Genomic DNA, 27093 nt, shown 5'->3' with positions numbered 1-27093 from the left:
ATGTGGTGTGATATGATATGGTATGGTATAAAATAGGATGGTATATGAGAAGTAAATCAAAGGATAAAAGGAAGAGACATTCTTCTCAAGTTTATTTCTTCTTCGAGCCTCCCTTTTTCTTCCCTCCCTTGGCAGCCTGCAACTTAGCCTGCAACTCGGCGGCCCTCTGCTTCGCCAACTCCGCCTTCTCTTCCTTCTCGGCCTCTTTACGAAGCCGGTCCGCCTCGCGCCGTTCCCTGACGAGCGCCAACCGAGCCAGATCTGCCCGCGCCTCATCCGTCTTCCCCTCCGCATGGAGCTTCAGGTACCGCTCCCGGGCCTGCTGCGCCTCGATCGCCTCGCGCTCGCGTCGCGACAGCTGCGAGAGGTCTCCGCCCTCGGGCTGTGCCGTGTCGTCGGTGGTGGTGCTCAGCTGGGAGCGGGATTTCGTAGTGTGGTTCGGGTTGGCAGGGAGGTCCTCCTCCTCCTCCTCCTCCTCCTCGTGGTCGTCGTGCTCATCCTCCTTGTCCGATCCCTCCGAGTCGGAGGGTGGCAGGTCGCCCGGCTGGGCGGCGGTTTGGAGCCGTCTGGCTTGGGCGGCTTGCTTTTTCGCTTTGGCGGCAGCGCGACGTTCCTCGCGGGTCATTTCGGTGGCGGTCGTCGGGGGTGGGACGGAGGACGGGCCGGGTCTCTCGTCTTCGGAGGATTCGTCAGATCCCGATTCTGAGGATGCGTCTTCTTCGGATGAGGTGGGCATGTCATCGTCCGGTTCCTGGTTGTGGGGACGATTGGGTTAATGGCCAGGTGGTTTGAGACGGCATGCGAGACATCAGGATTCGGTCCTGCTTACCCTCCACAGACCCACGGGGTTGCCATCTTTGTCGACCGGCTGGGTGTCGCGACTGAACCGTTTCCCGCCTGTGTGTGGGAAGAGGGTGAGTTGAGATCTTGGGGCTGGTGGACCAGTGGCCGTGTTGCTCACATACCTCCTCGAGAGGGCTTGGAGAACTTTCCGCGACCGCGGGGGGCCATGATGTGAGCTGCGCAGGGTGTCGATTATCTGGAAGAAAGGAAGGAAGGAAGGCAAGAAGGGTCTCTTGTCCGAGTCAGCGGGGCAGCCCAGGCTTCGAGGCGGAAAGGTGGTGGTCCAAACAGGGCATTCGGAGGGGCCGAGGCGGGGGACAAACACACCAGCGGCACCGATCGAGGAAGATCGAGAATGAGGAGTCCTGGGTAGTCGGAGGACTTGTAGATCGTAACGCGGAGACGACGACGAAGTGGTTGCGGTGTTGAATGTTGATTTGTTTGAGTCACGCCGCCAGTTGCCCTGAACAGGCGGGGAGGGCCTGACTAAGAGGCGGGCGGTCATTGGTTTATTCGCCTCTACGGAGTACTTTAAGAGGGCTTCTTCTCCAACTACACAGACCGTCGTCCACTCCAAGTTTCAGTCTGGTATTCATACCCTATCCTGGATTGCCCTTCTGCCTCGCCGTCTTCCCAGTGGTTGGCCCACGAGCGCGCGCACCCATGTCCTCATACGCGTTGCCAAACCAGCCCCAGCTTCGTCACTCGCGCTGCAACCAGGGTCAAGGTCCCAGCCAGGATAGCACTGCCCATGAACATCTGCGCAAACAAATACTGTCCATCATCTCGATCCACCAGCGCCCCAGCAATCGGCGTGCCAATCAATGCAGCGACCGCCACCACACTAAGCACCATACCCATTCGCACCCCCGTCTTCTTCAGGTCGGTGGTGAGCGTGCTCAAGGTTGCCGGGAAGAGCGACTGAATCCCCGCGGCGGCCAGCCCGTAGAACGCACTAAACGCATACAACTCGTCGTAGCTCTTGACCGCGGCCCAGCAAAATGCCACCACCCCGGTCACCAGGCTGAACGGGATCAGCATGTTTAAAGGCCCCGTGTACCGGTCGGCCATCAGGTTGGGGATTAACCGGCCTAGCAGTCCGATCCCATTCATGACCAGGAGAACATCGATCGAGGTCGAGTTGGAGACCCCGATGATGTTGCGCGCGAAGCTACCGATATAGAAGAACCCCACGTAGATGCCCCAGAAGTTGAGGAACATACCGAGCGCAAATAAGGCATAGGGAACTTCTTTGAACGCTCCCCACTCGACGAGGGGCCCGCTGCGGCGCGGGGGCAGTCTTTGCTGGAGAAAAACCAGGCAGGGAATCAGTGTCGCCAACGAAATAAACCCTAGAGTCCGCATCGTCCATCCATACCCGATGCGAGGCAGTAGTCGCATAACGACCGCTGGAAAAACCAGGCCTCCGGTGGCGGAGCCCGACGCCGTAATCCCAATCGCAATGGCGCGGTACTTGGTGAAGTAGGTAGGGATGAGCGCAATGGTCGGACAGAACATGAGCCCGCAACCGATGCCCTGGCCAATGCCCTGGGCCAAGAACAGCTGCCAGTACTTCGTGCACAAGGAAGTCATAAAGATGCAAAACAGCTCTAAAATGGCCCCCAGAGTCAGGATGGCCTTGAAATACCCGGCATCCGTGGCGCGACCCGAGAAGGTCCCGATGAAGAAAAGTAAGAAGATCTGGATACTTCCTACCCAGGAGATGTCGGACGGAGTCCGTCCGAGCGTTTCCGTATAGTAGGTTTGAAAGACTCCAAAGCTGTTGATGTAGCCCCAGGTGTTGAAGATGACAAAATGCGCCAGGGCTACTTGGGACCACGCCTTAAAGCCCCCGTCGGGAGGAAGTCCTGGGTCCCTGCCGGACTCTCTGGTGCGGACAAGGGTCAAGGTTCTACTGGCCAGTGCGCCAACGTGGCTGCCATTGGTAGGAGTTTTAGACAACTCTTTTTGTTTATCGTGGTCTAGACCTGCTTCTTCATCGCCATTGGGTTTTCCCAGGGGAAGAAACTGATTAGGGGCAAGATCGTTTGCAACCCTACTGGAATGACCCTCCGCGTCGTCTGAAGAGATGGGAAGGTTCAGTTGAGCATGATACGACGGGGTAGTAGTCATTTTGAGAGTAAATATATCCGACAAATAGGGAAGTAGAATTGAGTACAGCTCTCCGGTATATTGAGTAGGATGCTGATCTTGCCTGGCAGTAGAAGACACAGGTTGTGGGACGAGTCAATCTGGTAAGACTCGGTCCCTTAGCGCTGGGAGCCGACAGCTTGACCGAACGAGGTAGGGTGGTGGGGATATCCTGTGGGATATAGAAGTCGGATCTTCAGGATGAACGTGTGTTTGAAAGATCAACAGAGGGTTGGAGACTGAAATAGGGAAGGATAAAGGAAGAAGAGGGCCAAGAATCAGGCACTATGGAGTATGCATCAATACCCCAGATCTTGACTTGACCGATCAAGTAAATTGACGTGTGCGTATGACTCAAAGCACGTCCAGGGGCCGGCATCGGTCGTGACTGTAGAACGTTGAGAAGACCGTCTTTCTGTCTGGGGCCATTTGGATTCAGCCCTGGGAAACACAGACAGAGAGCCGAACGACCAAAGCAACGCAGTGAGTCAAGCCGGTAAGTAGCACTAACTTGGGAAAAGGCTAGGGCTCTGGTGGTTCGCAAAGAAGACCGAATCAACCGCCATGACGGCTGGTAGGGCCGGCAGTGTCGTGCCGAATCGGCTAAAGAATGGCGATCAGGCTGGGATCCAACGGGCAAGGACCAAAGAAGTAGCGCTTCCCCCGCCTCGTCATGGTGCACCATGGTCGCGATCCGAGGTATACCCCAGGTCAAATACTATTAGGCACGATTTCTGGAGGGTTGGGAGTGGATACCATCTCCACCACCACTGCGGAGGGGACGATGGACCCCCTGTCGGGTCTGCTGGGGGAACTACATTGAGCTGGCTGCGATTCCCCGCTAGAGTCAGGATCCAATTGATTTGGCGACGGCCATCTCTGTATAACTGAACAGTGATGACGAGTGCTGCGAGCAAGGAACAGATGAAGAGAGACGCATGAAGAGTGAGAAGAAGCAGCAGCAGCAGCAGCGAGGCCGATACTGCCGATACGGTCCGGTCTCGTTCCATACCGTATCCGGATCCGCCCCGGTATTGAGTAGGATTCGATACTCCGGATACTCCGAAGGATATCTATCGGGGGATTCTTCATTCCTGAATGATCCTACTACATCCTCTCATCGCTTGGTATAGGCAAAGGGCAGAGCAAGGCCCACCATGCCTCACCGAGAGCATGTCCCTCTGTGGCATACCAACTATCGTATAGTATAGTATCAGGAGGCATCGGGGCTGCCGTCTGGCTGGAGCCAGAACGACCCAAACCCCAGCGTGACGAAGTACTATATCGGGTTGTTTTCTATTCTCGTTCTAACGCATTACAACCAGGGAGGGCATCGGCCGAGCTTCGGCGACCCGTCTATATAGTCAACTATAAGAGCCATAACAGGCACACCCATGCTCAGTGCGTCGCGCGCGTAACGCAATCATGCTGGAGTCAAATTTCAAAATCAAAGTCGCCAGAAACGAAAGAGAACCCCCATGCTGGACTCTCGCTAATGGCTGAACGATCCCCCCGAGAATCCAATGCCGAAGCTCATGCCAATGCCGAATTCACACCCGCTTCGTGACGCCCTCTAACAAATCGCCGCCGCCACAGCATCACCCTCTACGCCCGGAAAAGAATAATGAAGTATATATCAATAATCGCGAGAGCTAAATCGCAGCCCCAGCTGTCACAGTAGGTATCTGCAGTGAGAGAGCAGGAACAGGACCTCAATACTCCTGGGAGCACGAGCTACTGTTCAGCATCGACACGGTCTCAATTACGTCCGCTGGCTCCAGGAGATGCCAGCTGGCAGCTGTCTGTTTCGAACTTGCACCGACAGTGACCGAGTAGACATGATCTTGCGGCAGGTCGAACTTCTGCAATGCCCGGAACATGTCTGCAGAAACATAGCGAAGTCACGTTAGCCAGCTGAGAAAACGTACAACAAGGAAGATGTTTGAAGCCACGGCTCAGCGTGCCAAGAAAGCCTCTACAGGTGAATAGGAGGGAGGGGGTTTACCTTCATCAGTAAAATCATCTCCAGAACAGAAGATGAACTCAGGGGCCTGCCCAGGCCCCGTTCCGTACTCATTGACCAGGCGAGTTGCGATGAATCCCTTATTGACGAACGTCGGCCGCACCTCGAGATTAGCTTTGCCAGCCATGACTTCGACTTCCCATCTCTTGCCGACGGTGTCTTCGAGCTGCTTCCGACACTCGCGGGCCTGAAACGCCCCGTACTCGGGGTCTGCACGGCGATAATGCCAAGTCAGGGCCACTCGTTTTCTCTCAATGAAGGAGCCCTGGGTCCGTTCGGTGAAGTGCTGAAATGTCTCCATGACCTCCTTCTGCCAGCCCATGTTACTCCGTTCGGCCAGATTCTCCCAGTCATCGGAGTGAGGCTTGCGGATAAAACACCCATGCTCTGCACTCAATCCTAGTTCGGGAATGTGGCCCATCCACTCGTCCAGGAAGGCTTGATCACGTCCACTGATGATCCAAACCGCATTCCGGGGATCTGCGGCAAGGCTCTTGATGGTCCGTAGAACACGATCCGACGGAATAGCAGCTTGCGGATCTTTCACGATCGGGGTGAGAGTACCATCATAATCGAACATGAACAGCCTCTTGCGAGCCCGGCGATACTGCCGCACAAGCTTGGCACGATCGAGTGCTGGCGTCGCCACCGACTGGTCGAACGACGACAGGTTGGTAAGGAGACGCGTGACAAACTGTTTTGACCAAGACGATACCGTATTTGCAGTAACATGCTTGTAGAGCTTCTGATTCTGAGACATCTTCTCCTCAGGGGACATGGTTAGGGCTTTATTAATGGCCCCCGCAACGCCCACGGTATCCCATGGGTTGATGTGAATGGCACTGGACAGGGTACCTGCGGTTCCAGAGAACTCAGAAAGAATCAAGGGCCCAAAGTTATTCTGTTGGCAGATGATGTACTCCAGACTTGTCGTGTTCATACCATCCCGGACCGTCGTGATTAGGCCAACGTCAGCAACCCGCAGGAGTGCAAAGTACTCGATTGGGGAGAGGTACTGAGGGTAGTATTTGACGGGCGCGAAACTCAATGACCCGAATCGACCATTGATGGTGGAAACCAGGTTAGAGATCTGGCTGGCGATCTTGGTCTCTTCTTTCTGCTCGTCGACACTGGTTGGGCTGGTGACTTGAATCAGGACGACCTTGTCACGCCATTCCGGATACCGTTCGAGGAATACCTCGAAGGATTGTAGCTTCTGGGCAACTCCGCGGACACTGTCCAGTCGATCACGGCCGACGATGATCTTTTTGCCCGCATACAATTTGCGGATACCCAAGACGGCCTTCTCAATCTCGGTGGATCCGAAGGCTAGCTTCTGAATCATCTTGGTGTCAATACCAATAGGGAAGACGTCGACAGCCACATGGGCACCGTACGCGTCCACACCGGCCGAATTGGAATCGAATCCAAGGACACGAGTGCAGCACGAGGAGAAGTGGCGAGAATACGAGAACGTTTGGAAGCCGATCATGTTTGCACCCAAGACTCCCGTAAGCACCTCCTTGCGCTTGGCCAGACAACGCATGAACTCGCTGCTAGGGAAAGGAGCATGCAGGAAGAAGCCAATGTAGATGTTGGGAATGCGTTGGCGCAACATGCTGGGCAACAGAAATAGGTGGTAATCGTGAATCCAGACAATGTCCCCTTCCTTGTATTCCTGGGCAATCCGGTCTGCGAAGAGACGATTCATGCGAACGTAGTCTGCCCACCACTTGCGTTCCGACTTACCATCTGTGGGACCGTGCTGCTTGTAGTGAAGGAGTGGGTATAGCTCCCGCTCCGCGTAACGCCGCCATCTCCCTTGATCATCCAAGAAAACCGTGTCGTCGGGGACTTCGGATTCGCCTGTCAACCAGACGGGAACAATTTTGCCATAGCGGCTAGAACTCAGCTGCACATCCAGTCGTGCTCGATCCTCTTGACCCACTCTGAAGCCTTCCAGAAGGGGATGACTTGGTTGGCGTTGACTAGCATCCACGGGCACGGGTGCTGCAGCCTTGTTGAGGGGCAGGGCCGAGCCGTTGACGGTGGGCGGCAACTTGGCACTCGTATTGATGGGGATTTGCTGCAAAGGTATCGTTGTCTCATGGGCCGGCTCGACCTCGCCAGTCCAGCCAACGAGGGTATGGGACCATCTCGATTCGTTAGAACCAAGATAGGCCATAGAATCAAATAGAGCCGAAGTTCCCGGCCGGGGTTTCAGATCCTACGACGCAATCGGTCAATTAGTTCTCTTATCGAACCCAGGTGGGAGGCGGGGGGGGGGGCTTACCCAGTCAGACCCAGGATGGAGATAAAGCTTGTATGGGATACAGAATGCAGCGCTGATGACTCGGCCGGTAAGACGCAAACTGGGATATTGTTCCCGGGGGTCGGTGTCCAACATCGTGGGGGTCCCTCTCAGGCTCAGACGACGCAACAGTTCAACGCCCGACTTCGCGTCCTTGGCTGCCTGGGCTGGGGTGGTGGGGGAAGTGGCAGTGGGCGGGACGGGCGAGACGTGATTCCCGGAGAATTCAGGAAAGTAGGAAGGGGCATCAGGGAGGATGGAAGGCTGCGCCTGCTCACCACGCAGGTCCGGGGTGGCATTTGAGGCATTCAAAAAAGCATCCTCCCCCAGCACATTCACGCCAGATCCAATGGGGCCCGGATTGGGCTGACCATCGGGCACGGCGGCAGTCCGTTGTTCGGTGGCCATGACGGAAACGGACACGACGAAGAGAGGAGTCAGAGAGGTAAAAGACGGTCAAAACAGGGCCAGTCCGCAGTCAATCTGGGGAGTTCCAGGATCAGTTAGATGAAACCATAATTCTTCGATTGATTGATTTTTTTTGGTCTTTTTTTGAGCGACTTTTTTTTTCCTTTGGAGAAAAAAGTATTGGAGTTCAAAACAGGGATCGGTGGAACACTTTTGTCTTTTTGGGGGGGGGAAGAAGAGGGGGAAGAGGGAGCGTTGAGGTATCTCGGCGTAGATTAGAGGGGGGGGGGGGCAAAAGGAGGGAGATAAGCTGGAGTACCTGGGAGGTCTGGAGTTTTGGTGGGGTTGGAAGTAACAGGGAAGTGGCCGGCCAAAAGAAGGCGAACTAGGCCATGGGTGGAAAAGTGGGCACTGAAAAAAAGGAAGAGCCGATGCAGAAGGAGCGGTGGGACTGAGGCAATACAATCAATCCCTCCGACAGAGAGACCGATTGACCGATGGAGGGGGGATCAATGATTTGAGATGGAGGAGGGGGGGGGAAGGACGGAGAAGGGGACGAGGGCAGCCACCACCGGGCAGTCACAGAGAGCATAGGATTGGAAAGCAAGAGGCGTCGGAGCCGGGAGGCGGTGAAGGCGGGATGATGGAAGAAAATAAGGGAAATCATACATACTAGATAGGAGGAGGAGTAGTTCTTGTTGTTGTAGTCAAGCAGCATCCACCCACTAGGAAAGTCGATCTGTTACAGATCCCCCCAAAAGGTAGTAGATAGTGGGGGGATGGGAGATGTATGGCAGCGATGCAAGAGCAAGATAAGTAGCCCCGGTTGGTAGGGATATAGGCCGGAAAGGCGCCTGAAGAGTCGGCGGGAAATTATCTCGACCACCAGAACCACCACCGCTGGTCCGGAGCCACTTCCCAAACAATCCCGGAATAGTAACCAATCACCCCAATTGCGCAATCAAGCCGGTATGCAAGCGGGCAAGCCAGTCATCAGCTGGTCGGGAATCCGTCGGCAGGGTTGGCTTATAAACAACCAATCCCTCATGCACGGGTCGAGATAGAAGGACGCAGAAGGGGAGAGAGAGGCAGAGAAAGGGTCGCGGGAGGGACGGGGCCCAAGGCGTTCCAGGAGTGGCGGATGGAGAGGTGGAAGGGAAAAGAAAGCATATAACGGGTGGGGATTATAGCGCCAGACGGGGGATCAGGAGGACGGCGACTGGGCAGGTCGAACCAGTGGGAAAGAAGGGGAGGGAAAGCCGACCAAGTTCAGGGAAACCGGTTGAATCACCGTGATGGTTTGGTCCTACTCCTCCGGTCCGGATGGATGGTGGATTCGTATGCATCATGAATCGCGTGGATCGTGAATAGTGGATATGAGGGTGGATATGATGGTGATGGTGGTCGGTGGTGGGGGAGGATAATAATGATGATGATGATGTTGTTGTTGTCGTTGTCGTTGTTTCATTTCCCCAAGCAAGCAATTGATGGCCGGTTCCGTTCCCCGCCATCCCCATACGTCATGATCCGAGCTGCAGGTCGGAACTGAATTGACCGCTGCTAAATCCCCAACTACAGAGTACAGGAGTAACTGACTAACTGGCTAACGAACGGACTACAGGAAGCGTAATCTTGGGTAGATACTGAATAGAGGAAGTTAGGTAGACACCATGTCGGTCAGTCGGTAAGCTAGGCAATATTTCGGGAAGTTGGGCCCAGTGGATGGCAGAAATGCCTGATCGGTTGGGAGAATATACCTCGTGGCCTCGTGGTGGCATCGAAGCACATCACCACCACATGTGGGCGACGACCACCCTGTTAGTAATTTCCTGATGAGTTTGATTGCCCTGAGACACAATAGTCATACTATAGTAGTATGCCGTCGGGTTCCACCGGAAATAACAACCACAGGACCAAAGAAACGAAATTCTCAACCGCTACGGGGGAAGGAAGGAAGGAAGGAAGGAAGGAAGAGGTCCGTCGAGATCGCAAGATTCGAGAATCGAGGATCGAGATTCCAGATCGTCGACCGGCAGGGGGTGTGACATGTGAAAACCTACCTAGGGCTGACCAGATCACGGCCCGCAAGTCACGTGTAGGGCCGCAATTCACCCGACCGTCTTGCATCTGCCATCGGCCATCGGCCATCTGCTGCAACATTTCCTGGCCTCAGCATCTCCCTCTATCCGATTCCTTCCGCTTGACTGATCTATTGACTCCGGCGGTTCTCGTCGACTCAGTCTGCCATCCCGTGAATCCTTCCCTGTCCGGTTTATGCCCCAGGTTGCAACGCTCCATCCGCAATGCCTTCATTGCCTTGCTAAACGCGCTGTCATGCGCGTCCTTTGTCCCTCAAGACGCCAGCCCCTTTCTTTCACATCGGTTGCTCCTTATCTGAAAAGCTCTTTACCCCTTCTATCTCAGGCACGATGCTTCCACGAAAGTCGCTCAAGCTCCAAGAATTCGGCAATCTTCCAACACAGCCTGCAGAGAACTCTCGAGGCGCATCGGTCCTCGAATCGAGCCAGTTTAATCCGCAGGGTACCGGGTAAGGCAGACCCTGAGGACACCCCGGAGGATGCGGCGAAAGGCGAGGTCCCATCGTTCAACTCGCCGACCGCGAGTGTAACTTCGAGGCCTCCCTCGACCCCGAGAAGTCCCAAAAGGAAACCTCGCTCCGTCCTGAAACCCGATCAACCCTCCCATACCTCCCAACCTACTGTCCTACATCGATCAATACGGTGGAACCCTGACCCCAAAAATGGCCGGTCAGCTCAGTCTCCGTGGTTAGAAGACTTGGATTCAACCCTGTCCTTCAGTGATGGTCTCTCGCAGCTGGATGCGGAGATCTGCGCACTTGAGAAATACCTAAGGCCCACCCCACCCGAGGAGGAGCAGGTATATACAGTCGCCACGGACGTTGCTCGTTGGCTTGAGGGCACCGTGCCCCACGGGCCCCTTATCATCGGGTCATGGCGAACCGGGCTGGCAATGAGTCACTCCGATCTTGACCTCCTTTTGCCCGTTCCTGACTCGGTACGATCTATTGAAAGTGTTCGAAAGCCAAGCGCTACGCGCCCAAAGGCCTTGAATCTACATAGGAGCCTATTACGCGATGTTGAACAAACACTACGGAAATGTCCATCTTTCGACCACCACATATACCGATCAACAGAGATGGGCTCCATCACAGCTATCCATAGCCGAACTGGTCTCCGGCTGCGCTTTTACTGTGGCGAAGGTTCACCCCCAATAATTGAGTATATCAGAGATTATTGTGCCGAGTACCCTTCACTTCGGCCTCTATACATGGCCACACGACTTATCCTTGAATCTCAAGGTGTGTATGGCCGTCACGCATCGTCCATCACATCGGAGGCACTTGTCATGCTTGTTGTGGCCTTTCTGAAGATGAACCATGGTCGGTTTCGACGATCAGATAACCTCGGCGAGACTCTTCTTGCCTTGTTGCAAATGTACGGCACCCAAGTCGATTTCGCGAAAACCGGTATCTCCGTCGACCCTCCGGAATTCTTCGATGCGGACACCATTAAAATTGCCAGCCGCATGCACGGCTTGGACGACATCCCTGCTCATCTGCGTGGCCAACGAGCCATCATCAACCTCAGAAGAACCGCCGCGGTCAGAGGCAACAAGGTTGCGGCCACACGGCTATGTTTGCAGAACCCCACCAACTATATGGATGACCTGGGCCGTTCTTGTATCGAGACCACGGCGCTGAAGTCCGCGTTGGCGGGCGCTTACGAGCGTCTCGGAACAGCTCTTGATACGTGGGAGAGGTTTCCGTTGGTTGATCCAAATCGTAGTGTGCTGAGTCGTATCCTGCACGCTAACTTCGATGATTTCAACGATGTGCGCCGTCGACTCGCTTTGGGGGGTCGTGCGTCTACGTGACGAACGGGCATTGATTTAGATTATAGATCCTGACTGAGCTAGAGTTTCCACTTTCTCAAGCGCAAACATCATAGAATGGCCCTTGTCTCTGGCAACCCCTGTCTAGACTTCCCTGGAATAGTAATCAACATCCAAATCTATTAGCGCCCGGTGCAGTCGATACGTGAGAGCACCGGGATCAGTAAGGCATTGAGTGATATCAAAAACATGGAAGAGGAAGAAGAAAGCCCAATTGAAAACGCCCGCTTGCTATGCAGAAGCTGACAAAGCCACCCAAAGCAACCATCCATATATGCTTGGAGAAGAACCAAAACGATACTATAAACTACAAGGGAGTCGTGGATGATACTGTCAGCGGGCGGCCCAGGGAATAAGAGATCATGGCTCGACCGGTGGGGAGAGGACCGTATTTGGATGACGTCAAATCCTGAGAGGTCGACCGGTCTCAAGTTGAAGGAAGGGTAAGAGAGGGAGCGAGTGGCCAGTAGCCAGGGGGACGAGGCATCGGTTTAGTTGCTACTCGCGGTTAGGATATGATGCAGTTGCGTCCGATTGCGGCCATAAACTTACTAGATTTCCAGCGGAGAGATCTGGTCCAGTGTATAGAGCCAGTTTCCGCCCTGTTCTTCTTTCTCAAGCCTACATATAGGTCATGGTGTCAGTACCCGCCGGGGGATGCGAACCGCACAAACGCAACGGATTACGTACCAGTCATAGGGCCAGAGAATTAGATGTCCCTGTACGTGGTTCAAGAGTTCTTCTGCCCGTTGTTTGTCCATCACCTCATCGGTCGCGTGGAACTCCCGCTTCGAGCCGAGCGTGGTTGCTCTTCGTCTGCGTCGTCGAGACTGGCCGGTGGCATTTCGGTTTAGGGCCTCGGAATAATCCACGAGCGGGGGATCAGAGCGCCGCCTCTCCAGATCCTCGCCGGACGAGCCACTTTCCTCATGTCGTCCATTTGGCAAGTGCCCTGTTGTTGCCCCGTCTGGCGCCTTCAGTGTAGATTTCTCGTTGATCGGCGACAGCCCTTCGGGGTTGGCGACGTCTGAATGTTGCGTGTCTGTAGCTTGACCGAAAGCTGCAGCTCGGGGCTCGCTCTTTTCCACGGATGGTTGCTCCTTCTGCTGTCCCTCAGCGCTCTGGGCATGCACAGACAGGTTGTGCTTGAGCCCGGCAGCTGCTCCAGCAACGTTGGCTCCTGTCCCTGGTGGCCCGGTTTGTCTCTGGCCGGTGGGCTGGAAAGCTTTGGCACTGTGCTGGCTTTGCATTTCGGCAAAGTGGTCTGCATACGCGGCATACTCTTTGTACTCTTTCCACGATTTTACTTCACTGTCCGGCATGCAGCGGAAAACACTCCGGTAGAGTTTGGTGTTCTTATCTGCAACAGCCTGCCAGGTATCCAAATAGAAGCAGTCGATCACAGGGTCCCGCATGCAATCTTTGTCGATGAAGATATGCTTCAGGTCTGGGGCAAACGGATGTGCTGACTTGACAGGGTCATGTTTATCCCGTGATGCCCCCAGGATACCGCTATTACTGCTCTCCGTCTCGTGTTCCGACACCAATGCCGGATGACGCACAGCCGGCAGTCCCTCCACGACCTGCGTCGCTTCGTTGCCCTGCTTATCATGGACACCTAAAGTCGGCTTAGCTTCTACATCGCCGCCGGCGTTTTCCCGCTGGGCATTGCGTTGCGAGGGGTGTCTCGGCTGTTGAACAGTACCCTTTCCTTCCGATGCAATAGGGGAGACCAAAACCTCTGTCTTCGCATCCATAAACTTAGAATCGCGGGCATCGCCCAGTCCAGCTGCCTGGGCCGTGGTGAGATTGTCTGGGCCAAAGCCATCCACATCCTTCTTGTGCTCGGCATTGGAGGTCACTCTCGGGTCGGCAGTAAGCTTTCGGTTCGACTTGAGGTTCGGGTTGTTTCCCTGTTCCCAGTCAACGTCATGGTTGAAACTATGCATATCTTCGGACCGAGAGAGAAATTCGTCTTGAAGACGGTGTCGACGCTCAATCATGTCCCTCTCGTCCTTTTTCTCGAGCATCAAAGATTCCGAGTCGGGCTGGCTTTCAGGGGGCTTAGACCCTTCTTCGACAATCTCAATCCTGCGGAGCTCTTCCTCGGTCGCCATGGAGTGCTCCATCAACTCATCGACATCAATGCCAAGGTGCTCTCTCATGAGGCGCATACGGAGAGTGTGTGGGAATCGTCCCACGAGGTAAGGGCGACCGTTCATGGAAGACCATATCATGTCCGTATCACGCACGACGGCCGCAACTTCGGAGTCTCGAGAGCCCAGCATTGAGCGTTCGTTGATGTTTGCAGACCCAATAATGGCAGCTCGGTCATCCACGACCATGCACTTAGCATGGATGTAAAGCTGCTCGGTGACCAGTTGCTTCTGAGGTCCGATCTTACCCCAGGTTCGAAGACTGAAGAACTGGATGTAGTCTTCGGGTTCGATCCCCAACGCCCGTAGCCGGCCGAAGATGGACGTCTCCCCGCGGCAAATGCTGCGATACTGGCACATCATGATCAGACGCACACTCGTTCCGCCCTCACTGTCCACGGTGTTTTGGAACCCCGGCATCAGGGGGATGACAATCACAGCGCGCCAGGCTTCCTTGTTCTTGGCAGCCCGGGTGATACGTTCCACAAGAGCATCGCCGATCGAGTTCTCGATTTTTCTGCCATCGATCTCACAGGTGCTGACAAAGAACTGGTTCTCAATGTACACGAAGTGGTCGGACTCCTCAATCAGTTTCACATAGGCGTTCATTATGCTATGCTCCGTAATGTCGGGGGTACCGGTCGACCACATGCTACTCGACCGCAGGATCTGGACTTCGCAGGTGCCGTCGAGACCGAGAGCTTCGAGGTCAGCGGGCTCAAAATCCGGCGGGGGTAATAGAAACGGCGTCGGGCGAGTGGGCTTCCGCTGCCGCAAGATATAGTTCCATCGTTGGACGAAATGACGAGTGAGGTCCCGAGCCGGCTGGCCGACGACATGCATGGAAATGTCATGCCAAGGCATTCTGGGGACCACATTGCGATCGTACATCTCCTCGTAGGGCTTGTCGAGATCGTAGAAGTCTTGCACCCGAGGGTTCGAGTAGTCCTTTCCGGGCCAGAGCTGGCAATGATCCGCATCTTTCGGCCCATCCGGTGTCTCAAACCCGGTGGGTTTGTCGTCCGTGAGGAGATGTTGTGGCGTATCCCAGCGCCCGAAGCACAAGTCAATTCCTCCTACGAAAGCCAGGGTGTGGTCGATGATGCAAAGCTTTTCATGGTGCGCCCAAAAGAAGGTATTCTGCCGGAATTGGTTGGGGGACCGCTGCACGAAGACATTTGGATGCAAGTCCAGCAGGGAAAACTTCGAGTACTCCGAATCAATGGGGATGGCGGAGTTGATGTTCCGATACATGATGACAAAGATCTTTACGCCTTCACGGGCCTTCCGTTGAAGAAGGCGATCCAGACGCCATTTCTGGCTGATGGCTGCAGGTCGGCGCATGTAGAGCTCGGGACTCAGCCACCAGTCGTGGATGTAAATGACATCCTTCGCTTGATTGATTGCGCGCGACACGACCCACATGTGGTCGCGCGCATCTACCAACCATTGTGCGAAACACTTGTGTCTCACCGGGGCGTAACTGTCAAACCGGTTCGGTCTTGCCCAGGGGGTGTTGTTGACCATGAATCGGATAGAGTCTTCGAACTGATGGAGCTGACGCTCATTTCTAGCCAGCAGTCTAAGCTTGCGCTCGGAGTTCTCGAGCCTCAGCGTATGATGCTGTGGGTGCCTGGCTGACTCCGTTGCCGATTTGGCAAAGTCCTTCGCCTTCTGGTTTCTTAAGCTGACCTTCTGGGTTTGAAGTTTGAAGAATGGGTCCACCAAAAAGACATCATAGATGTTCATTTCCTCCGGGGAGTCGACACAGACGACATAACTGTGTCGGACCAGGAACCATTTAGGGGAGTGCCGCTTCTTCACCATGCCCGGAGTCAACGCCCGCCGGAAATCAAGACCCTTGGATGACTGGATGACCAGAAAGCCTTCCTTGCCGTGGTAGCTACCTTCGGCCGCAAGCCGAACACCCAGGGCCGACAGTTCCAAGAACTTGCACAGGCGATTACTATCGGGCTTGAATATAAGGAACCGAATCAACTTCTGCAGATAGGACTCAAGCTTTTTCCGCTGTCTCTCTGGGTAGCTCTCCTTCTTATTTGCTTGCCCTGTTTCCATAGGTCCCGAGGCTCCAGGAACACCCTCCGCTTCTGGGTTCGTTGCGTTTGACTGTCTCCGCGATAGGCCACCCGACGAACGGCGATGCGCTTGCTGTGGCTTCTTTCCAGCCCGCTCATTGCCACTAGTGGCTTCCGCGGCTGTCTCGTAGCCACCGTCTTCTTCCTCATCCTCCATGTCACTTTCGAGCCCGCGCACGCCTCGAAGATAGGGGAACGCACTTCGAGGAAAGCGCGGAAGGTTCTGTCCGCCTTCGGTGTTTCGCAGTTGAATATACTTCTGGGTTCCAAAATGCAACTTGTACTTCAAGTGAATATTTGCAAAATCCCTCAAGGTTCGGTAGATAACCCATTTCATCCGTGTCATACCACTACCGTACTCGAGCTCGATACGGAAGACCAGATGGCGGTCTCCGGAATGAGAATCGATCTTGCTATCGGTGACCCGCACCTTGAGCTGCTCGAGGAGAATTGGAATCCGCTTGCTGCCGTGCTCATCCCGCTGAAACATGCTAGCCAGTATCAAGGCGGCCGGCACCCCCGAGGTCAACTCGGCCAGCAGTTCTGCCGATTTTGCATGGTCTACTGTGTTGTCCACCTTGCGTCGCTGTCCGATCAACTTGAGACCCGCCTTTATCTGCCGCCATCTTTGAGCACTGAGGCTAGAGCCACGGTCAGCCCGGTGGCGCCTCCAGGGCGGCGCTGTCCCTTCTGCATTGTCAGAAGGACCGGCTAAACCAGTCAGCCGTCTAAGGTTGCTCGGCCTTCTCTCCTCTGGATTTGCTTGCGTTTCCAGTTGGCGTCCGCTGTAGGTAAGCCCCCGAGCATTAGCGAGCCAAGCGCTTCTTCGTCTCCACGTAGTGTCCCTGTTTAGGCGATCGCGACCTTCGTCCTCCGAGACACCCTCGCGATGTTGAGGTGTAAAATCACCGGTACTGCCTCTTCGCGGAAAGAAATTCGGACGATAATTCTCAAAGGGGGAAAACGAGCTCGGGAGATGAAACGACGGTCGACTCGTAACTTTGGGCGTATTCGGCTGCGTTGGAGGCATCAAATCGTCCTGCTGCCGTCGACGTGGCTGTTTCTTTTTCTTCTTTTGCTGGCGGGCCCGTTGTTCCCCGGCGCTCTCCTCGGCATCGGCGTCAATATCGCTCCCCTCCTCTTCCAGAGTATTCGGAAAACGGAACTCCCCCCTCTCTGAGCCAGGAGTAGCCAGCTCATTGTTTGTGGTTCTGAAATCGCTCACAGTCGCGCCACTAGCCGAGCGAGTGTGGGAAGTAAACGACGGCGAAGCTGCGAAGGACTTCAGCTTCGTAAGTAAAGATTGCTTCCCTTTTAGGCCCAAATCCACGTCATCGCCTTTAACAGACGGGGGTCTTGACTGAGATTGGTTAGCAGGGTCAACATCTGGAGTGTCTTGGGTGAATTGCACGCTTGGGCGGCGAGGCGAAGCAGATGATCCCAGGAATGGAGTTTGTGGCTTTCGGCTTCCGAGATGTTGTTGATTCACCGTTGCGTCGTTTGGCTGTCGAAGACTTAACGAGGCTGGTTTGTCGGGGCGACTGATATTCGATGTTTCCCTCTCCCAAGAACCGTTGGCAGGTTCTGCGCGCGACTTTCCCTTTGCGTCGTGATGGGCTTCTCTCACTCCTCTTGTCATCTGTGTACCATCCATCTGATCCTCCCCCTCATCTGCTGCCTCCGCTCTGTCGGCATCATCCTTTGTCAAAGAAGGGGACGGAAGCGGCGATGACAGCTCCAGGTTGTCCAACGACATCTGTTCGGCTTGTCTCGAATAATAGCGATTGGGATCCGTTTCAGAGCCCCTCACTTCTGAAGGATTGACCGTATAATCGGTCATACTAGTTGAAGAAACGCAAAGTTAGTGGACAAGCCAGATAGTGTTCAGGGGGGAGGGGGCAAGGAGCGGGGGATAACGGCGTACATGCGGATCGAGAAGATCCTCCTAGAACGGGCTTCGGATCTCAATTAGACGGTCATTCTATATCGCACAGGAGCCGGGGCAGATGAGACTGATCGACGAGAACCCGTAAATATTAAGGGGACAGTAGAGGACGGGCCCGAAACGTTTGGAGTGAAAGCGAAAGGAGCGTTGAGTTAGCAGCGACAATGCCTAGCCGCGGTGGAGTCCGCCCCATAGAAGAATCGCAGGTCGACTGGAGACGGAAGGCCCGCTTTGGCGCAGTTTGGCTTGGACCGAGTAAAGGGGCAGTCGATCGCGAGAGCTATTCGATTTGACGAGAGATGAAACAAGGTTTGCTTTGCATTGACGGGACCTCGGTTCAACCACTGGGATAGAGCTCCAGGGAACTGGAGGCTTGAGATGGGGGAGAGGTATAGCCCCGGTGCCTTGCTCAAGGTACCTGAAGATGGTCCGGAAGTACCGATTACGCGGTGGTACCAAGGCTACAGTATGTATCTATCTACGTACACAGTAGTTGGAACGGCATGCCTTGAGTCCAACCGTGGTGGGCCTTCCACCCTAACACCAGCCACAGCCACAGCCTGGAGATTTACATGTTCCGTACCGTATGAAACCGGCGCCATGTGAATTGGTATTTAACCTATTGGACTGGCTGTCCCCGGTTATCGGCCGGAAACTCTCACCGCCCCTCTCACCGCTTGACGAGTAATCGCCCGTTCGGCCAGACCTTTTGATGGGATACTTGCTTAGTTGCGAATAACTGAAGTGCACTGGAGCAAACCAAGAAAGAATGTTTTTGATCCGGAACTGTAGTGCTGTCATGTTCTTATCGGGTTCTATCCCGTCTATTCAGGTGCCTCCTTGCGCACGAATTTCTACTCCATTGCTGAGATTCATGCAGTCTGCGGCCAACTGATGTCTTATCCCGTCACTCAACACCGAAGACTTAAATGATAAAACAACTAGACATACACATGCACAAACACACACACAACGTGTCCAATCTAGTGGCAAAGCAGGTCATGCGTTCACGCGAGGTACTCCATATTTCCAGCAGGTGTATCGTGTATACTCAAGTACAACCCACAGTCATTCTGCCCGCCGAAATCCCTCCACACGCTTATAAATAAATGGGCCCCTCCCATGCGAGAACTTGACCTCCTCGACAGAGTACCTCCGAGGTATATGTTAGAGAAGCCGACCAACCCAGGAGCGTGCCAGACCCTCCCTGACACTGACCTCTACCCAGCACCGAACAACGAGTGACAACCATGGCAGATCCTTTGAAGGTACTCGACGATGCAAACTGCTATGTCGGCATGTCATCCGTCTCCCGAAAGATATATCCAATCGCTGGGATCTTGACCACAGTCTACGGTCTGGACGAACTGCCGGAACAAGCCTCCGAGATTACTTGTCTCTGGTTGTTGCACCATAGAGGAGCAACCCAAGAGCGCATGGCGGGCATTGCCACGACCATAATCGCGGACTGGAACGCCAGGATCCGCGATTCTCGTACCTGCCCCGGCCAAGCCGTCAAAGGCCTCATTGCTGTCGCATTTGATCAGAGAAATCATGGGACAAGATTGGTGGAGCCGCTGGCCAACGAGGCATGGAGGCAAGGGAATCCTCGGCACGCGCAAGATATGTTCTCCATATTTCGTGAGTGTTGTGCCATGTATCTAGCCTAGAGTGAGGATCTAACCACTCCCTTTAGAGGGCACTGCCCGAGACGTATCTCTTCTGATTGACTACCTACCATCTTTTGTGTTCCCGCAGTCCGACCGCAAGATCTCCGACAATCTGGTATTGGGGGTCTCCCTGGGTGGCCATGCAGCATGGAGCTGCCTCCTGCACGAACCCCGCATAAGCGCCGGGGTCGTTGTCATCGGCTGCCCTGACTACGTAAATCTTATGGCGGACCGTGCAAGGCTGTCGAAGTTACCGTTTTGGACGGAAAGCGAGATTCCCGGGTCCCAATTTCTAGGCTCCGAAGCGTTCCCCTCTTCTCTGCTGGATGCGGTCCGCAAGTATGACCCGGCGAGCCGGTTTCTGAGCCATGTGAATCCGAAGCCAGACGCGAGTCCTCTTCGCACCGGACCCTTGCCAGAGCCGACGGAGAACGAGAAGGCTGCATTGCGGCCACTCCTGGCGCACAGTGTAGCTGGAAAACGGATCCTCACCCTGTCAGGCGGCAAAGATAAGTTGGTACCATACCATCGAGGGGAGGCATTCTTGACCTGGTGGAAGAAGGCGATTGCTCCAAGTGGGTGGTTTGCGGACGGCGCAGTCACCTTCGAGGACATCATCGATGAGGATGCCGCGCACGAAATGTCCCCGAAGATGTTCATCGAGGCGGTTCGATTTATTCGTGAAACCCTGGAAGCCAGTAGTAATTCCCCGGAAAAGGTGGGGTCGGTGCGCGAATGCAAGATCTAGAACACTGCTACCCGTTGGTGTACTCCTGTCGTTTCATATAGACCATTAGACATGTCCGCCAACGAATCATCAAGTCATTATTGAACGCTTTGCAACTACCGGAATTTATTTATTTGCAGCTGCAAAGGCCCTCTAGGAGATCCCCTCATAGGAACACACCAAAACACCCATGCGATATCTACGGAGTAGACCTGAAGTGGAACCGCAACCCCTTATCCTAGGTAGGTAGTAAAGAGCATGCCGGTGGTCTACTTATCATGGCTAAGAAAATACGACTTGAGATGCAGAATACATGGCCTTTAGACCAGCGCTCCTGGCACGTTCTTGGAAATCGGCACTTGTGTGTCCGGCTCAGATCGGAAGATAGGCGCTACCTATCAACAGGCTTCAATAGGAACACGAGTCAGGGAGGAGCGAGCAAAGAAAAAAAAAAAAGAAGTCCTCCTTTATGGTATTTTGTTCAATAGAGCGAGGTCGTAAGGGCATCAGGAGGCCATGCTTTGCTCGTCACAAATAGAAACCCTTCTGATTTGTAGATACACGGACCAAGGTGCCCGATCCGCGGCTCCCATTTTTGATATCTTATTCCCCGGAGAGAATCCGACTCTCTATTACACCGAACCGTAGCCAGCGCAGCACCTGTCCCGGTTTTCATCCTCCAAGTGAAATCCCAGACTTCCACACTTAAGCAACGAGCTCAACAACACCACCGGCAGCCTTGATCTTCTCCTCAGCATCCCGGCTGAAGTAGCGAGCACGGACGACGATGGGGACCTCGGGGAGACGGCCCTTGCCGAGAACCTTGGAGTAACCGAGGGGAAGGAGGTCGATGACGGGGGCGGTGTCGGTCTTCTGGCCGCTCAGGTAGGCATCACGCTTCTCGGCGGGGACGAGAGACCACAGCTATAGAGAAAGGAAATCAATCAGCGATTCAAGCCCTTTACGTTGCATCCCGGTCCATTGACCCTTTGGCTCCCATTGACCCCAATCCCACCTCCTTGCCGTGAAGCAAACTTGTACCCTGCGACCTCCCAAATCTCGAATTCTGTGTCCTGCTCGGCTCGAATTCCCATGTCGGTTCAACGTACCTTGTCAAGGTTGATGGTGGGCTTCCAGAACTGCTGCTGGGTCTTGTGGAAGTATCTCATTCCGACCTTACCGAAGTAACCGGGGTGGTACTTGTCAAGGTTGGTCCGGTGGTGGTGCTGACCACCGGCCATACCACGACCACCGGGATGCTTACGGTGCTTGCCAATACGACCGTAACCGGCCGAGACATGACCGCGGCTAAGGGATCAACGTCAGTTCCTGTTGTTCTGCAGATTGGGCGGATGGTCGCCGGGCGAGGCCTCAGCCTGTCGCATATCACCACGACAAACGGGACGGTCGACCACCGGAGGCGAAGGGAAATTTGGTGCGACTCACGCCTTTCTGGTCTTCGAGAAACGGGTAGGCATCTTGTCGACGGTGCTGAGCTCGACAAGAGAGTTGGCGATGGGGGGGATGCGATCCTGTATACTCCTGGCTCAGATGTTGAAATCAAGGCCCCGGGGCGGCTAGAGTGTGCGCTAATTTTCTTGCCCTAACTTAGGGCCAACCCTGCCGCCTTCACTTGGCGGCTGGGGCGTACCATCACGTGGTGTCCTCTCTGCGCCACCCGATTACATAACACGATTGTCGTGATGGATGCACAAGACCATACATAGTATGTACGGAGGAGTATCTGAACTATCTCTTCTCCAGGCCCACCCGCCTCACTTGCTCGCAAAGAACTTGGCCAGACTATGAACAGTAGCACCTGCAGGCCGTTGAACCGAGCTCTTTACCATACTTTGTTTGATCCAGGCCGGTAGCTTGGCTTGCACACCCGGCTTTTCATAACGTCTATCGATCAGAACAATCGCTGCATAGTCATTCCGATGCCGGATAGCTCGCCCAATACACTGGTTTACCGCGCGCATGCAGGAGTTCTCATAGTAGTCCCTCCCTGCCGCTCTTGCGGCTGACTGCCGGCTTGCCTCAGTGCCGGTAGCTTGCTGCTGTGTTTTCTGTTCGATGTATTGTATTTTAGCCTGCCAGACCGCACTCCGGATATTTGGAAATGGCAACCCAACAATCAACACGCCCCGTCCAAGCTTGTCGGAGAAATTAATTCCCTCTGACAGCTTGCCGCCCACAACGGACAAGAGGAGCGCACCTCTGCCTGCATCGATGGTGCTCGCATACGTTTGGAGCAGCTCCTCGGTCGTGACTGTCATGTCTCGGGACTCGGATAGGATGGACTTTTTCCCTGCAATCAGGTCATATACAGTTTGTCCTTGCTCGCCTAGTATTGGCTTATTCCAGATACTCAAGACTCGTCCCAGATATTCGTAACTAGGGAAGAAGGCAACCACGCCGTCCGGTATGACATGACAGAGCGTAGCTATTGTCCGTCCAAGGTCAAGGATCTGACTCACGCAAGAGACGTTAGCTTTGCTCTAGTTTGCAATAACGCGAAGGCGCCTAGGAATTTCTCACCATTTTCTCGGAATCACGGGTGTCATAGGTGAAGTCAAACTCCGAACCCTGAACTCCTCGTACTAGTGCGTGAGCAATAAGGTTACCGGATGGGATGACATGGCCGTAGCTGAAGGTGTCTAACCGGTTGGCTGGGACATAGGAGAAAAGATGGTTCATATAGTCAGTCATCTGCAGAATCTGTTAGATAGACGTAAGTATGCGTGATGACTACTGGTTCTTACAGGTGACATGGTACCACCTGCTAGTATGACGGCCCTTGCGTCTTCGACAATTTCACGGAATTGATTGGTAGGGTCCAGAAGCATATACTTCAATTGAATATCGCCCTGATCCTTCATGTAGAACAGCCGTCCTTCGGCCGAAGGGTTCATTAATGATAGGAGGAAACCCTGTATGTGAAACAATACAGGTACTGTGGGGTTTCCAGTCGCCTGCCTGTCTGACTTGTCCTTGGAAAACTCGACGTATCCATCAACCTTCCTCGCCAACTTACTTTCCTGTAGATATCGACTCAATTTATAGGGATTGATCTGATCGACACCCTTTCCGGACATAAGATCAGAAGGCATAACAGGGCCTTCAGGTGCCTTTTCGCTTTCGAGGATCGACCGAAGATGAGCGGTGATCGAACCAATGAGCCGGATAATCTGGGCAACATAGCTTCGGTTCTTCCCTTTCAGGCGAGTTTTAAATTTGCGAGCATAGATGGTCAACTGGGAGAGAGCGGTCTGAAGCTGCACAAGCGTCACCGTCACAGAGTGAATGTTGGATATTGCATCTATCAGATTGTGAGCTTCATCGATGATTATGACATGGTCCTTAACGGATATATTAAGGGCCTCTCTGGCCGAGCGTTGTAGTAGCAAGGGATATGGTAGAGTTACGATCTGTAACCAGTCAGTCGCAAGGCTATTAGGAAATGCTGGGGCAGCAAACCTCGCTATGCTTGACAACCGAGCGGGATGCATAATACGGACATATCCCGATCTTTTTGCCAAGATTCCCTAGGTCTTCGATGTCTTTCACTGTGGCCAATGCGTGATCTCGGAACCGAAGAACTTGTTGCTCGTCTTCTTTCGATGGCAGAAATGGACACTTATGCTGAGGAGCCACACCGGGTTGCTGAAGATCCAAGCAACGTTCATTGATCGCGGTTGCATTTGCCAGCGAACTAACATCTGGGTTGATGCACAGGTTCTTTCGAGAACCGAGAGTGACATGCTTCAGACGCTCCTCGAGCTCTTCATCCCCAGTTAAGCCAGCACTCAATTCCTTGGGTACACTTGATGGCATTGTGACACGCCTCAGTTCACTGGCAAACTGGGTCAACTGGGAGTGCGTCCTCGAGCAATAGAAGATCTTGACTTCGTCATTTTCGTCATCTTCACTTCCTGGCTTAGAGCCCGAGAACTGCCCTTTAAACCTTTCTAATAACTCTAGCGTGCTAGAAGAGAGTCCACTAGAATGGCCCAGTCCCTCCCGGGACGTGTTAAGCTCTTCGTTTTCGCTGTCGTATTCGTCGAGTGCAAAGTGATCTTCGTTTAGCTCATGAGAACTAGTCGATGGTGTACTGAACCTCTGCGTAGATAAACTTCCTTCAGTGGGGTTTTCTAGGGGCCGAGTGTTCTTATTCCTCATACCTGCTTTTTCCGAGGCCCTCCGGCATTCTTGAGTGCGATTCTTTGCTTTTCTTCTTCTTTCTTCGTCCTTTCCAGTCTTTCTTCGAACTCTTTCCTCTTCGCCGTCATAACACGGCTCGACTCACGTTTAGTGAAGTCTAACATCCATTCAGGTTCATCGTCATCACCTAAGAGATGGTTAGTGATAAAATCCAGCTATTCTGTACCGAGTACTCTAACATGCGGCATTGTCGATAACCGCTTGAAAGGCGGAACGCTTGTAATCTCGCAACCAGGTCAGGGAACCGCATATCAAACTCAACGACTTTCCCTAAAAAGTTCTTTAGTCCTGGTCCGAGGGGTCTCAGCGATTTCGATGGGTTCTGGCTTGTACACTAGAGCCAGGCGTTCTAGACGAGGATACTCCATATATTGACAGCGGAGGAATGTTTGCGCCGCCATTTTCAATCGGGCGGGTGTAGTTGGGATGAATTTTTACTTACAGTTCCTGAGTCAGGTTGGGTTAGCCGCAGTTGATTTGTACCTGAGGTGTACCTAGCTTACCAGTAGGCGATTCGAAAATCGCGACCTTTCCCTGCTCGATACAGGTGTAGAGCGCCCGCATCAACTGGATTTGGATGTCATAAGGCGAATAAGGATGGTGAAAATCCTTTTCCTGAAGCTCCATTGATAGTGTCGGAGCCCGATTATGAGCCCACGCAATGAAGGCGAGATGACTGCCCCAAGTAGGGAATTAACCCAAGTAGTCCTATATCTTCGCCCAATGGAACGCCTATCTCCAGCACTTATGACAACATTAGCACGGGCCCATATATTTACATTTTCACAATGTGTTTGAATAAATAGGATAACTCAAAGAGGAGTCCCCAATATCGTCCAAAATACAAGGGTGCTAGTACAGTATCCGACGCCAATGAATGGAAGCTACTTTGTAGGTACTTTGGTGGTGGTTACGGATTACCAACCACGAGGAAATCCCAAATTCGGCCCACCATGAAGCAACTGCATAGGCCACGCTGTTGTAAATCAGAACACTTACCTGACTCCAATTGCAGTCACTTTCCAATCAGAGTATGATGTGACTGGCTGGTAGATAGCAGGTATGATGGGCGGTAGACAAAGGTCAGTGGACCGAAAAATTGGAGCCCTGGAGATACTGCCTGTCAGGTATGGTAAGATTTCTTCTAGAAGGGAACATCCACCCTAGTCGACCCAAAGTCCTTACACTATGGAGTACTATTCACCCCAATGACGGAGTAGGTTACTAAGTACTAGTTATCGTCGTGATAAAAATAGCCAGCTTTTCTCCCTGTCATCTACGGAGTACTATCTACTATCTAGCAACCAGCATGCACTTTGTTCCCTACGTAACGTTGGTTTTGATCCTTTCTTTCCATGCTTACTCTGCCTGCTGCCCAAACCTTCCAAGTACTCCGAAGTTTGTTTTGATCCACTGTTATGGTTTGGTACTGTAACTGTAACCTTGTGGATTGTTTTCGGGTGACTGCTGACCTGCTTACCTCACATTAGATATCGGGTTGCCTAGTTCAGGTGTGGAATATCTATGGAGTACTCTGTGCCACTTTTCTAGAATGCTGTGTGAGGTCGGCTACTAGGTACATGCAAAATTTGCTACTACTACTCCGCGCGATCACGTACCAATGTCAGGGAAGGAATGATTAATAGGAGGCAGCGAACTACGTACCTACTCTTCTCTACTCCAGTTGACCCTGGTGATTTTGTTAGTACGGTAGAGAGGTACAGGGATTTAGATCCTTTAAGCGGTATATCTCCCACCACACACCGCCTTTCTAATCAAGCTACATGTTGAATTCATGAAGCTATAAATATATCAGAATTATTAATATATATTAATTCTTATTATTATAAAGATGCCTTCCATGCCCGAGTCTACTTCTTCTAAAACACCAAATTCTAAGCGCCTTAATCGAGATGATCGACTTTGAATTCTTACTCTTTGTAATACTGGCTTAACATATCAACAAATTATAAAGTAGCTTAGATTTAGCTATCGCTAAGTATAATATACGTGTCAAAGTCAATAAGTTATACCTTGAAAGGTTAAAGGTAATCCACCAAAGCTTTTAGAAGAGGATGTTGATTATATTATATAATAGATATTAAACTCTAAACGTACACGCTGCTTACCATATTATCGTGTTATTAAAGAACTTGAACTACTTGTTAGAATTACTACCTTAGTATATATTCTTAAAAAACAAGGCTATTCACGCTGTAAAGCTCTTTGAAAACTATCTCTTTTACCAGTAAATAAACAAGTAAGATTAGCTTGGACACTTGAATACTTATCTTAGATTCATAACTAATAGAATCAAATTCTTTAGATTAATAAAACCTAGGTAACTTTAGGCTTTTATAAATAGATATATATGATTTGTAAAGCTAGTAAAGAATTTAATGAGATCTGCCTTCGTACAAATCCAGCATAAAAATATAGCTAGATGTTTTAGGCTTCATTCTACAGTAATTCTAAAGAGCCCTATTTTTTTTAGGAGAAGGAATAGAGCAGTATTAATACTAAGTATTATTCTGAACAGATTGTTCTAATAATTCATGGATATATATATTTAATTAAGCAGGAAGAACAATAACAGCTTTAATTAA

At 52.8% G+C, this 27093-nt stretch overlaps 8 protein-coding genes across 8 annotated transcripts; 2 read left to right on the top strand and 6 right to left on the bottom strand.

Annotated features, from left to right (window-relative positions):
• Nucleotides 1-91: 91 nt before the first annotated feature.
• Nucleotides 92-2976, bottom strand: BO80DRAFT_451064 (MFS general substrate transporter; the record flags this gene model as incomplete). The annotated part of the gene is made up of 5 exons (XM_025721862.1): nucleotides 92-751; nucleotides 830-926; nucleotides 966-1039; nucleotides 1531-2623; nucleotides 2681-2976. The coding sequence occupies 5 exons, from the start codon at nucleotides 2974-2976 to the stop codon at nucleotides 92-94; spliced, it is 2220 nt and encodes a 739-aa protein (XP_025580659.1).
• A 107-nt stretch (nucleotides 2977-3083) lies between these two features.
• On the bottom strand, nucleotides 3084-4009 carry BO80DRAFT_8917 (uncharacterized protein). Its single transcript, XM_025724890.1, has one exon. It carries the CDS (start codon nucleotides 3677-3679, stop codon nucleotides 3191-3193), a length of 489 nt encoding a protein of 162 aa, XP_025580658.1. The 5' UTR covers nucleotides 3680-4009; the 3' UTR covers nucleotides 3084-3190.
• A 697-nt stretch (nucleotides 4010-4706) lies between these two features.
• orlA (putative alpha,alpha-trehalose-phosphate synthase subunit Tps2) lies at nucleotides 4707-7736 on the bottom strand (the record flags this gene model as incomplete). Its single annotated transcript, XM_025715247.1, has 3 exons — nucleotides 4707-4876; nucleotides 5000-7244; nucleotides 7311-7736. The coding sequence occupies 3 exons, from the start codon at nucleotides 7734-7736 to the stop codon at nucleotides 4707-4709; spliced, it is 2841 nt and encodes a 946-aa protein (XP_025580657.1).
• Nucleotides 7737-8664: 928 nt separating this feature from the next.
• BO80DRAFT_420622 (uncharacterized protein) lies at nucleotides 8665-9384 on the bottom strand. The gene has a single exon (XM_025718406.1). The coding sequence runs from the start codon at nucleotides 9245-9247 to the stop codon at nucleotides 8921-8923; it is 327 nt and encodes a 108-aa protein (XP_025580656.1). The 5' UTR covers nucleotides 9248-9384; the 3' UTR covers nucleotides 8665-8920.
• A 686-nt stretch (nucleotides 9385-10070) lies between these two features.
• Nucleotides 10071-11651, top strand: BO80DRAFT_440206 (uncharacterized protein; the record flags this gene model as incomplete). The annotated part of the gene is made up of 1 exon (XM_025721111.1): nucleotides 10071-11651. The coding sequence occupies one exon, from the start codon at nucleotides 10071-10073 to the stop codon at nucleotides 11649-11651; it is 1581 nt and encodes a 526-aa protein (XP_025580655.1).
• A 325-nt stretch (nucleotides 11652-11976) lies between these two features.
• On the bottom strand, nucleotides 11977-17939 carry pld3 (phospholipase D). Its single transcript, XM_025724880.1, has 2 exons — nucleotides 17846-17939; nucleotides 11977-17762 (listed from the first exon to the last, which is right to left on the bottom strand). The coding sequence occupies exon 2, from the start codon at nucleotides 17759-17761 to the stop codon at nucleotides 12302-12304; it is 5460 nt and encodes a 1819-aa protein (XP_025580654.1). The 5' UTR covers nucleotide 17762; nucleotides 17846-17939; the 3' UTR covers nucleotides 11977-12301.
• Nucleotides 17940-18633: 694 nt separating this feature from the next.
• BO80DRAFT_420618 (uncharacterized protein) lies at nucleotides 18634-20314 on the top strand. The gene is made up of 3 exons (XM_025718405.1): nucleotides 18634-18882; nucleotides 18935-19507; nucleotides 19563-20314. The coding sequence occupies exons 2-3, from the start codon at nucleotides 19117-19119 to the stop codon at nucleotides 20282-20284; spliced, it is 1113 nt and encodes a 370-aa protein (XP_025580653.1). The 5' UTR covers nucleotides 18634-18882; nucleotides 18935-19116; the 3' UTR covers nucleotides 20285-20314.
• A 654-nt stretch (nucleotides 20315-20968) lies between these two features.
• On the bottom strand, nucleotides 20969-25114 carry BO80DRAFT_451059 (ATP-dependent DNA helicase-like protein; the record flags this gene model as incomplete). The annotated part of the gene is made up of 9 exons (XM_025721861.1): nucleotides 20969-21187; nucleotides 21373-21571; nucleotides 21710-21754; nucleotides 22043-22734; nucleotides 22805-22975; nucleotides 23029-23646; nucleotides 23744-24385; nucleotides 24448-24614; nucleotides 24991-25114. The coding sequence occupies 9 exons, from the start codon at nucleotides 25112-25114 to the stop codon at nucleotides 20969-20971; spliced, it is 2877 nt and encodes a 958-aa protein (XP_025580652.1).
• Between the last annotated feature and the right edge of the window lie 1979 nt (nucleotides 25115-27093).

This window comes from Aspergillus ibericus, assembly GCF_003184845.1.
Source record: "Aspergillus ibericus CBS 121593 unplaced genomic scaffold BO80scaffold_1, whole genome shotgun sequence".
In the NCBI taxonomy this organism is placed as follows: domain Eukaryota; kingdom Fungi; phylum Ascomycota; class Eurotiomycetes; order Eurotiales; family Aspergillaceae; genus Aspergillus; species Aspergillus ibericus.
This window is presented reverse-complemented; position numbering and strand designations above follow the sequence as displayed.